Source organism: Hyperolius riggenbachi, chromosome 1 (genome assembly GCF_040937935.1).
Source record: "Hyperolius riggenbachi isolate aHypRig1 chromosome 1, aHypRig1.pri, whole genome shotgun sequence".
NCBI classification, from domain to species: Eukaryota; Metazoa; Chordata; class Amphibia; order Anura; family Hyperoliidae; genus Hyperolius; species Hyperolius riggenbachi.
This window is the reverse complement of record NC_090646.1, coordinates 167,380,554-167,395,242: the sequence shown is the minus strand read 5'-3', so window position 1 is coordinate 167,395,242 and position 14,689 is coordinate 167,380,554. Positions and strand designations below refer to the sequence as shown.

Genomic DNA, 14,689 nt, shown 5'->3' with positions numbered 1-14,689 from the left:
CCGTTTGCTCGAATAGCTCGAATAGTGAATGGGCTATTCGAGTGTACTCGGATAGCCCATTCGAATAGCTACAGCTATTCGGAGCTCGAATACCGAGCTCGGATAGCTGAAAAAGAGCTCGAATATTCGAGCTACTCGAATATTCGAGCTCTGCTGAGCACCACTATCAGACTCTAAATACAAAGAAAGAGAGCTTATAACATTGGCTGAAACAGCTAGAAAGCACTATATCACCAACCCCTCGACTGAATTGCTGGATGAATGGCGAGTAGCTGAGAGAAAACATAAACAGTTAATAGAGGAAATAACTCAAAGCAAATTGTTTTTTAACAAGCAAAACTTTTACGAACAGGGGGAGAAGGCGGGCACGCTCCTTGCCAAAATAAGCAAAGTATACACCTCCCCACCTGTTATTACTCACATAAAAGACCTGAACGGTACTCAAGTAACAGGTTGTGAAGATATAAACAAAACCTTTTATGAATACTATTCAGCCCTGTATGCCAGCCATACCACTACAAACCAGACAGACTCGGAGATCTTTCTATCGGAAATTACATTACTTAGGCTTACTCCTGACCAAGCTAATGCCCTAGACGCCCCAATTTCACTAGATGAGATCTGTATGGCCATTGCTGGTTTCCCATCTAAAAAAGCATCTGGTCTGGATGGTCTCCCCATTGAAGTCTACAAAAAATATATGGATAACATTACACCCCTCCTTTTAGAAATGTACAACTCCGCATTTGAAACGGGCGAACTACCACCATCACTGATGGAGGCGTTAATTATTATACTCCCTAAATCTGGCAAGGACCCGCTGCTATGCGACTCGTACCGTCCGATCTCTCTTTTGACTGCGGATATTAAAATATTAGCAAAAATACTCGCCAACAGACTCAACACAGTTATTCTTTCACTGATACACCCCGATCAAACGGGCTTCATGCCTGGGAAAAATACTGCTATGAATATTCGCCGCTTATTGATAAACATCCAAGCTAGACACATCAATATGGGGAAAAGAGTGGTAGCTTCACTCGATATGGCAAAAGCCTTCGACACTGTCGAGTGGCCATATCTCAATGCGGTCCTTGCCAGGTTTGGCTTTGGAGACACTTTTTGCAAGTGGGTTCAAATTCTCTACCATCACCCCAAGGCAAGGGTATGTACGAATGGATGGATCTCCGAGTCTTTTTCTCTGGGCAGGGGTACTAGACAGGGCTGCCCGCTCTCCCCCTTACTATATGCTTTAGCAGTGGAACCCCTCGCCTGCCGCATAAGAGCACACCCTTCAATACATGGCTTCTGTACACCGCACACAGAAGAGAAAATTAGCCTCTATGCGGATGATACCATTCTTTATTTAGCAGACTCTGCTGAATCGTTGCACAACGCTCTAGACACCATTACAGAATCAGGGCATTATTCAGGTCTTCTACTGAATAAGGCCAAGTCAGTACTCCTATACTTAGATTCCCCTCCAGCTACGTCCCAGTTGTCGGACCTCCCGCTGCTCGCCGTTCAGTCCTTCAAATACCTTGGTGTTCAGATCCATTCAGACCCTAGGTTATATCTACAAGCTGAGGTCTATCCACTTATACCCTTTGTACAGGCAAAGTGCAGGGCCTGGTCCAAATTATACTTAACGGTCGTCGGCCGCGTTAACTTGGTCAAAATGATACTTTTACCTAAGATGTTATATGTTCTGCATCATTCGCCGGTATACATTCCCATGTCCTTTTTTAAACGGCTTAGAACTATAATAATTTCTTTTATTTGGAATTACAAACGGGCCAAAATTAAATACACTATACTTATAAACCCAAATGGTCAGGGAGGTCTGGCGCTGCCCTCTTTGCAGCATTATTACTTAGCATCCCAAATGCAACACATCTCATCCTGGTTCTCCACGGGGAACCTATATAACCCTGAAGCACTGGGATATAGCTCTGATCTGTTTAAAGATTGTGTTGCCCACGATCTCCTCAGAGAGGAGATACCTGCTAGTAAGATGCCTAATACAATTCTTACGCAGGCACTAATGATTTGGCGCCGTGCCGGAGGCCTATATAAATCCTTTAGCTTTGATGCTCACACGCCCCTTTGGCATAACCAACACCTGAAGGAATTTACCTCTGTACCGGACCCTCACCTATGGGCTAAAATGGGTATAATCTACTTAGGCCAAATAGTAGAACACGGGAAACTTATCCCCTTCGCTAAACTGGTGGACCAATGCCCTGCACTTTCACCTTACTATTTCCGTTTTCTGCAATTGAAGCACGCATTTTACAGTCAGTTTAAGAAGGACCCAGTACATATTGAGCCAGACTCAGTACTTAACACAATAGCAGATGGGCCTAAAAAACACTTAATAGGAACTCTATATAAAGAAATGATAGAGCGCTCTGCCTACGACAGAACCTTAGGCTCTAAAGAAAAATGGGAGGCCACAGGTATGACTCTAGATACGGAGGACTGGGTAGACGCTCTGGAAGCAGTTAAGAGAGTATCTCTCAATGTTAAAGACCGGGCCACTCAACTCTATATACTCCATCAGGCCTACTTGACCCCTAGTAGAATGATAAAATACAACCCCTTAGCAACAAACGTCTGCCCAAAGTGCGGATATAGTGCTCCTACATTTTACCACCTTATTTGGGAATGCCCCCCGGTGGCAGATTTTTGGACCCAAACTGTAAATTTCCTACATGACCGTATGGGCTGCCCAACTACCCTCAACCCCCTTTTATGCATCTTGGGTATAATCGATGAGGAAGAAATAAGAGCATGTACCAAAATGTTAATGAGAGAGACGCTATTTGCCGCTCGGCAAGAAATTGCTTTGCACTGGCTGTCACCTAACCCCCCCCTGCTCTCTTGCTGGATTCAACGTCTAGATAAAGGCCTTCCCTTCAAAAAATTGGTTTATACACACAGAAACAGAATAAAGCAATTCCACTTAATCTGGGATGTCTGGAAAGATAGAAAATGAGCTCCAAATATGAAACCTTTATACAAGCCTAAAATTACACTATATAAGCTCGTATGTACCCTCTCTTTTTATTCTTAATTGTTGGTTTATACACGCACCTAGACAGTGGCGATGTGGTACAATATGAGCAATGGTTTGTTCCCCTTTGAATGTTCCATCTCTTATATTATTTAACCTATGTGATTATTCTTTAAATAAGTGCTCCTCTGGAGCAATGTGTGCCTCCCTTTATAACACAATCTGTTATGCATGTAACTGCATAGACCCAACTTTACCACATTTGTACCCCCATAAGAAGACTGCTTCTCAAATGTAACCTCTGGTTTCACTGTACGATATGTGTCCTTTTTGTTTTGTTTGAATAAACTTTTTTCTGGTTAAAAAAAAAAAAAAAACTGCATTTTGTGTTCAATTATGTTATCTTTGACTAATAGTTAACGGTTTTTGATGAGCAGAAACATTTAAGTGTGACAAACATGCAAAAGAATAAGAAATCAGGAAGGGGGCAAATAGTTTTTCACACCACTGTATAGTTACAAAGTTAAGAAAAGGTGGGGGGCTAACATTTATTAAACTAGGAGGAACTTTAGCTTCCAATATTGTAGCCTTTCCCCCCAAGATGGAGTGTGTTTCTGTATTGCTAGATGGTAGCATGAGGTGGGTGGACCACATTAGAATTGCCGCCTAGAAGTGTACATACGGTATCTCACAAAAGTGAGTATACACCTCTCACATTTCTGTAAATATTTTATTATATTGTGTCCTGTCCCTCTCCCCCTATAATGCCACCACCCCTCCCTTTCGATTGTAAGCCTTTGGCAGGGCCAACCCTCGTTGTGTATTCTACCTGATCATGCATCCTGCTCACAGAATCACATGAACTTCTATTACTTGGACTATGATCTTGGCATTGTGTGTCTTACTGCTTCTTACCTGTATTGTCAGTTTATGTGCTAAGTCTCTAACAGGTTTTCAGTCTCTCATTTCTTTACAGCAGAAAAAAATGCTAGTCCCAAGCTTGTAATAACCCTGGTTCACTATGCTCTGGAGATGTGATTCAAAACATTTTATAAAAAAGAAATTGATGCCTTGAAATGTTTTAATTTCCAACCGAGATCACCAACTGTTCTTAATTTTCTACCGTACCAAACAGTAAATGCCACATTTCCCAGGGCAGATTCAAAAATGAAAGTTATCTTGGATTTCCATCCAAAAAGGGAAATTTGGAGACAAAATAAACCTTTTTCTCTACTTCTATGCTTAAGTTTTAATGAAAAACGTATGACGTTTGTTGGAGTTACTAGTGAAAGAGGAGTTCATAAAAGATTTGCCAAAGAGATCGGCTTAATTTGCTTTTCTACTTCTACTAAATGGAGACTTATTCCAATTCGATAATTAGGCCAGCTGAGCTGTTTTGCAATAAGCTAGCATGTAATCCTAAACCACCTTTACACCGAGGGTGTTCCAGGACATGGCTTTTTATTCTAGCTCTTCTATTACCACAATCAATTCATTTTTTATACATGTGCTAGGCCAAAAATACTTACTACTTCTTTCTGGTCTTGAGGTTGATTTTGTCTTCTTTTTCTGGAATCCACTTTCATGAAGTGCTTTAAACCAATCTCTTAGTCGGTTTGCTATTTCTCTGAACTCTTGATCAGTGCACACTAAGGGAGAGAAACATTGACATTCTGAGGTTTTATACACCAGAACAGAAAAAGAAAGTAATATATAACACAGTAAATGGTTTGCCATAGTTGCTAACATGAATTAACTACACTGTTTGTGCAAACCTGCATATAAAACGTACTTAAAGAAATGTTATTTTTTAAATTTTAATCAGTTTTAAATATAACAATTTTTCTTCCATTATCTTTACTTATTTAATAAAAAAAAGTGTAGAAATTAGGTTTTGAAACACCAGTTTTAACAAACTTGAAACCGTTGCAAAAGTCAGTTGCAAAGGTGATAAAAAAGGAGCTAAACAGAAAAATTCAACAACAGCTACATATTATACATACTTGCTTCACACGTGAACACACAACAGCGAATTAGTTTAATAACTGGCCTAATTGGCACACATGAAAAAAAGGGGTGCCAGGGAAATTTGAGTGCCCAGCAAATGCGAGAGTAGAATACCAGTCAATTTACCTATACGCTACTAATAAAGTGAAAATGGGGATAGAAAAATATTAGTGACACATACTGATATATTTCTATAGTTATACATAACCCTATTCACACACTGAATCCTCCCACTACCAATACCTAACCTTAACCACCTCCCCATGCCTAACCATAACCACTCACCCTCCATGGTTAATGTAACCACTCAACCTCATGAAATGCAGTTTTCCAGGCGCCACCATAGACACCCATTGAAATACTGACATTGTGGACAGCCCCAGTGCCTGAAATTTACTGCGTGCCTGGGGCGCCCAAATTTCCCATCACTGACAATCTTTGTTTTTCATGCAAGAAAATGTTAGCAAAACTGCACTTTCATGTCCAAAACATTCTTCTTGCCTTATTTCCTTCTTGCACTTGAATAAACTTAGAATAAAGTGTTATTTACACACAACAGTCATATTATTTACATTAAATTATTATTGAAAAGCTTAGAAAAAATTATTGTATGGATACAAATCAATCAGCAAAGTTTTCACTATTTACATCTAGTCCCTTTTAGTCATCGAAGAGCAATGGGGTTCTATTTTTCCAAAACCAGAGCAAGGACAATCAGAGCTAAACTGTTGCAAAACATGTACAATATGGAGCATTTGCTCAGATTACTAAATCAGAATCCTTGATCTGGGCACATGCTAAAGTTCTGCAACAGATTTGCACAAATATTACTTGAACAGGTTTTGATACATCTACTGCAATATTCCTTGCTTTCCACCCCAAAAAAAGCCCCTTTAAAAATGTCAACAATATTTCATATTTTATTGAATTGTATAAACTCAAGAAAAAAAATTAAAAATAAAGCACTGTAAGCACTTCACATTGTGTTAAAATCCAAAATACAAAGTTAAAAAATACATTTCTTTCCTTTTACTATCTTCACTTTAGTATTAGTATTTAGGGAAAGTAGAATAAAAAACATTTTTTAGTTTCACAAGACATTGAGCAATGAAGTGTAACTAATTAAATGTCAAGGTTTTAATACACAATCAATTTATTTTCAAAATAATACAATAAATATTACAAAACAGTATGTTACTGGCTGTATAAGAGTGTCGTCTCAATTTTCGTGGTATTTTAAGAACAACGGAATTTCAACCCTCAGGCTTTCACTTGTTCACCCAATAAAAACTGTTTTCTTTCTCCAGTTGGTGCACATGAATTCTGTTATTCAACTTTGCTTGACATACTGTCAAATTCTTACACACAGTTTTGTGATATAGAGAACAAATAAAATGAATTATAGTACATAGCCTGTCAAATTCATTTTAGAAGGAGTCAGCTTGATTAAAAAAAAACACAGTCTTGGTAGAGTTTAAAAATATATTAAGCCTAGCTTTTCCCTTAGGAAAGAAAAAAAATGAAAAACTGTACCATTTTACAAAGGATATGTTGCTTCATACCTAGTTATTTCCAAGGTTTATCTTATAATTTGGCACAGTTTATTTTTTCACTTAAATTATTGTGGAACAAAAAACACAAAAGCTAGTCCTATTGGAATGGGAATATATTTAGGCTTGCTTTTTTTTGTTCAATGAAACTGCCAATAGAAAAGCAATCTATTGCATTATCACACATGTCAATTAGTGCACAGTTAAAGTAAATGGGAATCGTTCTAAAAAAAAAAAGCCAGATACTTACCTAAGTAGATGGAAGGCTCTGAGTTCTATATAGCGTTCCCTCTCCTCTCCCTGTGCCCTTGTTGCGGCGGCAGCTCCTCCGCTTGAATCCCCCGCTGTGGGGGACTTCAGAAGCCTTCAGGAGCTGAGTCCTCCTGAACACAGGTGGCGCCATACTGCGCACTCGCAAATGTGCAAGAGAGGGCATACTCGGTATGGGTGCACTTGGGCTCCTGAAGACTTTTGAAGCCTCCCTTCGGGAGTGGACACAGCAGTGTTGGATTGAATTGGTTGAATACTGGTACAGGGGATCCTGCGCTGTAACGGGGACCAGGAGAGGAGAAGGAAGGTTCTATAGGACCCAGAGCCTTCCCTCTCCTTAGGTAAGTATCTGGCTTTTAGTCTTTTTTATAATGTTTCCCATTGACTTTAATTCTATAGAGGCAATTAGCAAAACAAGAAAACAATGCAGTTGGTCAATCGAATCCAGAACTTTAAGGGCCCATTCACACTCAGGCAATTAGCGGGCGTTTACCGCTAATCATCAAATCGACATCAAGTGGATTTTAAAGTGCTAGTGCAATTTTAACTTTATGGCTGTGATCTCACTGCTGCAGTCATCGGTGATTCACGTTTCGTGCTAGACACAAAGTGCGTTACATGCAGCATTTTTAGCATATCTTGAGCAATTGCGATTGCAATGTATTTGAATCGCTAATCAAGATCACTCAAAAAACACAAAAATGTGATCTGTAGGCTATGATTGCATAAACATCGCTGGCACAAAATGCTAACGCTAATCACTAGCGTTTTGCATTTGTAAGTGTGAATGGGCCCTAAAATTGATTCAGGTCTGATTCAGTAAAATGTCTGAATGTAAGAAACGGAGGGGAAACGCCGCCCACCACACCACCAATCAGACAGGAGAAGGACTAGCTTCAGCCAAGCCAATAGTAACAATGGAAAGGAAGTCTGCTTAACTGTGAGATTCAAAAAGTCCAATCTTTATTATCAAACAGTTCCGGACAAAGGCATATCTGCTCATGGGTATCAGCATACACTCACTCTTTAGTCATAGCTAGCTAATGTCTGAATGGTCTGGTTAAAGGACAACTGTACTGAGAGGAATATGGAGGCTGCCAAATGTATTTCCTTTTATGCCATACCAGTTACCTGGCTATCCTGCTGATCATCTGCCTTTAATACTTTTAGCCATAGACTCTACACAAGCATGCAGCAGATCAGGTGTTTCTGACATTATTGTCAGATCTGGCAAGATTAGCTGCATGCTTGTTTCTGATGTTGTTCAGACACTACTGTTGCCAATTAGACCAGCAAGGATGCCAGGCAACTGGTATTGATTAAAAGGAAATAAATATGGCAGCCTCCATATACCTCTCACTACAGTTGTCCTGACCCATGCATTCCTAGCTTAAAGGGAACCTGAAGCAAAAGTTATATGGAGGCTGCCATATTTATTTCCTTTTAAACAATACCAGTTGCTTGACAGTCCTGCTGATCTTTTTGACTACAGTAGAATCTGAATCACACACCTCAAGCAAGCGTAAGGTTATGGAGTCGATACAAAATTCATCCGACTCCAATTCCTCAGTTTATGAAACCACCAACTCCGATTCCAGGTACCCAAGATTGCTCCGACTCCTCGATACCGACTTTTAGTCTCTTACAGAGCTCAGAGCACACAAGCAGTGTTTGTTACAGGAATCATCATTGGCTTTTCGTTGAATAGTGACTATGCATGAAAAAACACCCTAAATGTGACAATTCACACTAGTTCTATATGTAAAAAAGCTAATCTTTATTGACTGCTTCTGAACTACCAGGGCATAGATTTCAACTTGTGTACCCCATTCTCACTGATACTGCTACACTGCAGCCCGCTTGCTCTGCATTCACTTTGACAGCAGAGCTCCGAATCTTGGTCAGGACCCATGATCACTGTTAGCCAATCACAGTGTCACTCCTCGTTTTGTAGAAAAAAATTTTCTGGTCCTTAAGGGGCTTAGCAGTCAGTAAGCAAGTGGTTAAACATCATCTCAAATCTTCCAAGGAAAACCTAATGCAATAGTGGAATAACAGCACTTGTATAAGAAATTATAGTTTAACCAATCCACCCATAGTAAAGAATAGTGCAGTTATGGACAACCTGTGTGCTTTTTCAAACCTGGAGTAAACCTGCAACTGGGCCAGTCTTTCCTACAACATCCTATATTTACAAAAAATCAAGAGATCCACCGGATCATAATTATGAAGCTTGACATTTTTCCATCCCACCCATACACCGTTTCCCTGGCATTTCAAGAGACTTAATGGATAATAATATAGACTAATTTCAGTGCTCATTGTGCATCTGTTTAGTCCCTACCACTTCACCCCTTAGTACAAGGGGGATTGTCTAACCAAGCTGAGTACTCTTCTTTGCAGTGCATCTGGTGGATGGGACCTCTTGAGGGTGATTGAACGGTTCCTGCATGTTATGTCTGTACCCAGCGAACAAGCTTAGCTTTTAAGATAAACACATAGCTAAATAATATTAGGTTTTATGATTTAAAAAAAGTTTAACAGATAGGGCTCCTTTAACCTTTAATTTCCATTCTTAAAATCATTAACAGTAATTTAGATCTATTAAAACTGTAATTTTACTTGATAGACTGACAAATGAATACTTAATGACAGAAGACAAGAACCAAAGGTTGCAGTAGGTTATGCAGTAATCAGAAATGCATACTTAATTAGGTACATTCCTCTTCAAAACAGTCAAGCAGCCCTTAACATGAACTGAAGGCATTCTGGTTACTCAAACCAATTTTTTAAACTATTAAATCATCGTTGTTACAGACAAAACTTAAGGAAACAAAAGGCTTATAGGCTTATACTCAGACACATTTTATAAAAAAAAATGTCTGTAGATAAAGTTTGCTTAACTAAGGTTGGAGATTAGCGGTGAAAACATACTAAAATGTGTCTGCTGTTTGGCAGTACAATTTGCAATTCTTGTCTGGGTTATATCAACAAAGCATGGATTGCAGAAAAGTTTTTTAATTAGAGTTTTGCTTTTGTAGTTACATGCCTACAGTCACAGTAGGGACTTAACTTTAAAGGGAACCTAAACTGAGAAGGATATGGATTTTACCTTTTAAAATAGTTCCAGTTGCCTGACAGATCAGGTGCTCTGACTGAAGTCAGACTGGATTAGCTGCATGCTTGTTTCAGGTCTGTGATTCAGCCACTACTGCATCCAAAGAGATCAGGACTGCCAGGCAACTGGTATTGTTTAAAATGAAACATCTATATCCCTCTCAGTTTAGGTACCCTTTACCACTTCAGCCTTCAGTCGTTTTCACTTTATGCATCCGAGCAATGTTCACCTCCCATTCAATAGCCTATAACTTTATCACTACTTATCACAATGAACTGATCTATATCTTGTTTTTTCTGCCACCAATTAGGCTTTCTTTGGGGGGTACATTTTGCTAAGAGCCACTTTACTGTAAATGCATTTTAACAGGAAGAATAAGAAAAAAACGGAAAAAATTCATTATTTCTCAGTTTTCAGCCATTATAGTTTTAAAATAATACATGCCTCCATAATTAAAACTCACGTATTGTATTTGCCCATATGTCCCGGTTATTACACCATTAAAATAATGTCCCTATCACAATGTATGGCGACAATATTTTATTTGGAAATAAAGGTGCATTTTTTCCATTTTGCATCTATCACTATTTACAAGTTTAAAATAAAAATATATAGAAATATTTCATCTTTACATTGATATTTAAAAAGTTTAGACCCTTAGGTAAATATTTACATGTTTTTTTTATTGTAATGTTTTTTTTATATTAAACATTTTATTTGGGTATTTTTGGGAGGGTGGGATGTAAACAGTAGATTTCTAATGTAAATGTGTGTTGGGTTTTATTTTTTTTACTTTTAGTTGTAGTTTTACTTTTTGGCCACAAGATGGCAGCCATGAGTTTGTTTACATGACGTCACTCAAAGCGTAGCATACGCTTAGAGAGACGCATGGGGGACGCAACAGCCAGAAAAAGTGAAGCTTCCCGAGAGAAGCTGTCGGTTTTTCTGCGGAGGAGAGGAATCAGTGATCGGGCACCATAGCATCAGTGATCGGGCACCTGGCTAACGAACTGCGGGCCGGGAACACCGGTGCATGTGCGTGATCGGCCGCGGGAGCACACGGACGCGCACATGGCCTCCTGGGCGTAGCTAGTACGTCCACGAGGCCGAAGTAGTTAAAGGGGAACTTCAGCCTAAACAAACATACTGTCACAGCAGAATGAGAACAACATCATCAGAAATCCCATCATGCTTTGCACAGCATTAGGGGAAAAATGCCAGGGCAGTTTTTTTCTGTGCAGCTAAAAATGAGGCTTGTATAAGAGAAAAAATGTTCTGATGCTGTGAAACAGTTAAAGGGGAACTTCAGCCTAAACAAACATACTGTCATTAAGTTACATTAGTTATGTTAATTAGAATAGATAGGTAATATAATTTTTTGCCCACCCCGTTTTAAAAGAACAGGCAAATGTTTGTGATTCATGGGGGCTACCATCTTTGTCATGGGGGCAGCCATCTTTTTGGTTGAAAGGAGGTGACAGAGAGCATAAGACACAGTTCCAACTGCCCTGCATCCTGATTACCCCTCCCAGCTGCACACGCTAGGCTTCAAATGTCAAATTAAGAATCTAAAAAAAAAAATTGCACCAAAACAGCAGAACGAGAACAACAACATCAGAAATCCCATCATGCTTTGCACAGCATCAGGGGAAAAATGCCCGGGCAGTTTTCTCCTGTGCAGCTAAAAATGAGGCTTGTATAAGAGAAACAAAGTTCTGATGTTGTGAAACTGTTAAAGAAACACCAAGCCTTTTCAGTGCTGCTGAGTCAATTTTTAGTCTGGAGGTTCACTTTAATGAATCCAGGTCAACCCACATTTTTTTTTTAAAGTTCTAACTGTAAATATATGCATATGACTGTAGTTATATACTATCTTTTCAGTTTTTTGAAATGATGCAAAACATTTGTTACTTTAGAACAAGTCCAAGGTTGCTGGATGATTTATGTTCTCCAGGGGTTACCACTATTCTCTAACCTTTGCAAATCAAATTCATAGTATTTAATTCAAGCCTGTGTAAAAATTTGCATAGTAACTAAAATGTGTGTACTAATAAAACAAAAAACAAGGACTTGTCTGCTGTCTGTGGTGTGTAGGGTTTGTAATTGTAAGACACGAGGCAGCTGTGGCGAACAGCACCGCCGCCGCAGCTGCCTCCATGTGGCCATCCGTCCGGCGTCTGGGACGCCGGGAACGGGGCATTCATCTGTGCAGGGGGTCGCTGCCTCGCACGGGCGCGCGCACAGACAGGACCTTTATGCGGGAAGGAAGCCCGTCAGCTGACCTGCTGGTCGGCTGATGTCAGAGGAGTCCCACGGCACCCAGGATTGGCTGATGGAGGGGGGCGTGCCAGTGAGGTCTCCTCTGCTTCTTAAGCCTCCGGGCTTCATTCACACGCTGTCTGTTGTCGTGAATACTTGCGTGTTAGCGCTCAGACCTTAGACTAGATCCCAGGTGTTGATGCTAAGGATTTCACACCTAGTCTAGGATATTGCTACTTTGCTACTGTTTATTTGTTAGACTAGTTCCGAGGTGTTGATGCCAAGGACTTCACACCTGATTACGGACTACTCTCTTGTCTCATGATTCTGTATCGATACGTACCTTTCTAGTTGCTGAACCTCTGCCTGATTACCGACTACTCTCTTGTCTCACGATTCTGTATCGATACATACCTTCCTGTTGCTGAACCTCTGCCTGATTACCGTTTACTCTCCTGCTTCACGATTCTGTACCGATACTTACCTCTCTGTTGCCGTACCTTGCCTGCCTGACCATTCTACTCACCAGTGGGCCCTCGCCACTGGTGAGGTGTTAGCTCCACCAGCTCCTCTGATGAAGCGGTTCTCCTAGGCTGCAGTACAGTCTGAGTCACCCGCTCCTCGGGTGTTCACTTGGCTGCAGTACATTCTGAATCACTCGCTCCTCGGGAGATTCAGCCTTTTCAGTATTGTTTCTCCAGCTTGCTGGAGCTTGTATCTTAGTGCACGGTCAGTGTACTGATATACCTCACCAGCCCCTCTGGTGAGGTCTCATTAAACTATTAAAGTTGCGGTTGCACCTAATCACTACACACTTAGCTCCTTGTCTGCTATACTGGTATTATTGGTGATTCTGCAGATCACACATAATCAGGTATAGCGTCTGCATTATTGGTGATTGTGCAGATCACCACATAATCAGACATCTGAGCTACAACACAAGACCGTTACAGTAATAAATATTTTAGATCTGTAAGTGATATATATGGACTCCGGGGTCCACATTATTATGAATATTATTATTATTATTTTATAAAGCGGCAGCATATTCTGTGGCACTGTACAAAGTAGGTAAACAAACAAGGGGTACATAATGATACAGACAATGATATACATCAAATATGGACACTGGTACAAAATACTGAACTGGTGGTTACAATGACAGATGTAACATGATGTATAAAATGTATAACAGAGTTTGAGCTATGAAATGAACAACAAAATCCAAGACACATAAGGGGTGAGCTCTGCTCTTGCAAGCTTACAATCTAAAGGAATGGGGAGAAACAAGAATTGGGAAGGTCTGTGGTATGCATAAAAGCAAAGTGCCTGTTAAGGTTTTCTAGTGAGGAGTAAAACTTTAGAGGGTGAAGTGGAATGGTCTAAGTTAGAGCGTATGCTTTTCAGAAAAAGTGAGTTTTGAGTGAGCGTTTAAAGTTTTCCAAGGTTGGAGAGTGACGCATGTGCTGTGGAAGGGCATTCCAGAGGAGGGGTGTGGCATGTGAGAAGTCCTGTATATGTGAGTGCGAGGAGGTAATGCTAGAGGAGGACAAGAGAAGCTCCTGTGTCGATCGGAGATTGCAGTTGGGTTGGTATCTGAAAACTAGTGACAAGATGCATGGGGGAGAGAGATTGTGGAGAGCTTTGTAGGTTAGGGTTAAGAGTTTAAATTTAATCCTCTTGGTAATTGGCAGCCAATGAAGAGCTTGACAGAGAGGAGCAGCAGAGGAAGACCGAGAAGAGAGCTGGATGAGATGAGCAGCCGAGTTCAGTACAGATTGGAGGGGTGCCAGTTGGTTCATTGGTAGTCCACCAAGCAATATATTACAGTAGTCCAAGTAAGATATAATGAGAGCATGTACTAACATTTTAGTAGTGTCCTGAGTGAGAAAAGGTCGGATGCGGGATATGTTTTTGCGTTGGAGATGACAGGAGCTGGTTAGGGAGTTACTGTGAGGAATAAATGAGAGAATAATCAAATATTACCCCTAGGCACCATGCTTTGGGAACTTCCTCCATATGCAATTCAAAGTGGATGGGGTGTGTGAGCACCCTGGAGCAAAAGATACAAGAGAGAAAATGGGAGCCCAATGGTGCAGTATGTCAAAGTAACACAATTTGTGGAAATAATTAAGCAAAAGGTCTACTCACTAAGGTGGGTTGCTAGGGGAAACCGACCACTGGCAGCAGGTGGAGACAGTGAACCAGACTCCACTCGGGGTGGTCCATCAGGACCTCGGCTGGTTGCTTTCCTTGGTCAAAAAAAGCACTAGGCTTGTGTAAAAACACAGTGGCTAATGCTTGTACCCCTTCAACGGGGGAAGTTGAGGGGTGGCTTTAGCACATATAGGAAATATGTCCTTATGCAATTACACTTTTCGCCAAAATTTTCCCCTAGAAGATAATTTTTCATCTTTTGATTAAAACAACTTTTTAGCACTCTGCATTAATTTCTGTCAAAATTATTCT

The 14,689-nt window shown here is 40.3% G+C and overlaps 1 protein-coding gene across 2 annotated transcripts in view; it reads right to left on the bottom strand.

The window, feature by feature from the left end:
• SPOCK3 (SPARC (osteonectin), cwcv and kazal like domains proteoglycan 3) overlaps window positions 1-14,689 on the bottom strand; it is a 545,564-nt gene that overhangs the window by 42,396 nt on the left and 488,479 nt on the right. For both annotated transcript variants that reach the window (XM_068278829.1, XM_068278830.1), the window contains exon 7: window positions 4,546-4,665. In XM_068278829.1, coding sequence (XP_068134930.1) covers window positions 4,546-4,665 — 120 coding nt within the window. The remainder of the gene's footprint in view (window positions 1-4,545; window positions 4,666-14,689) is intronic.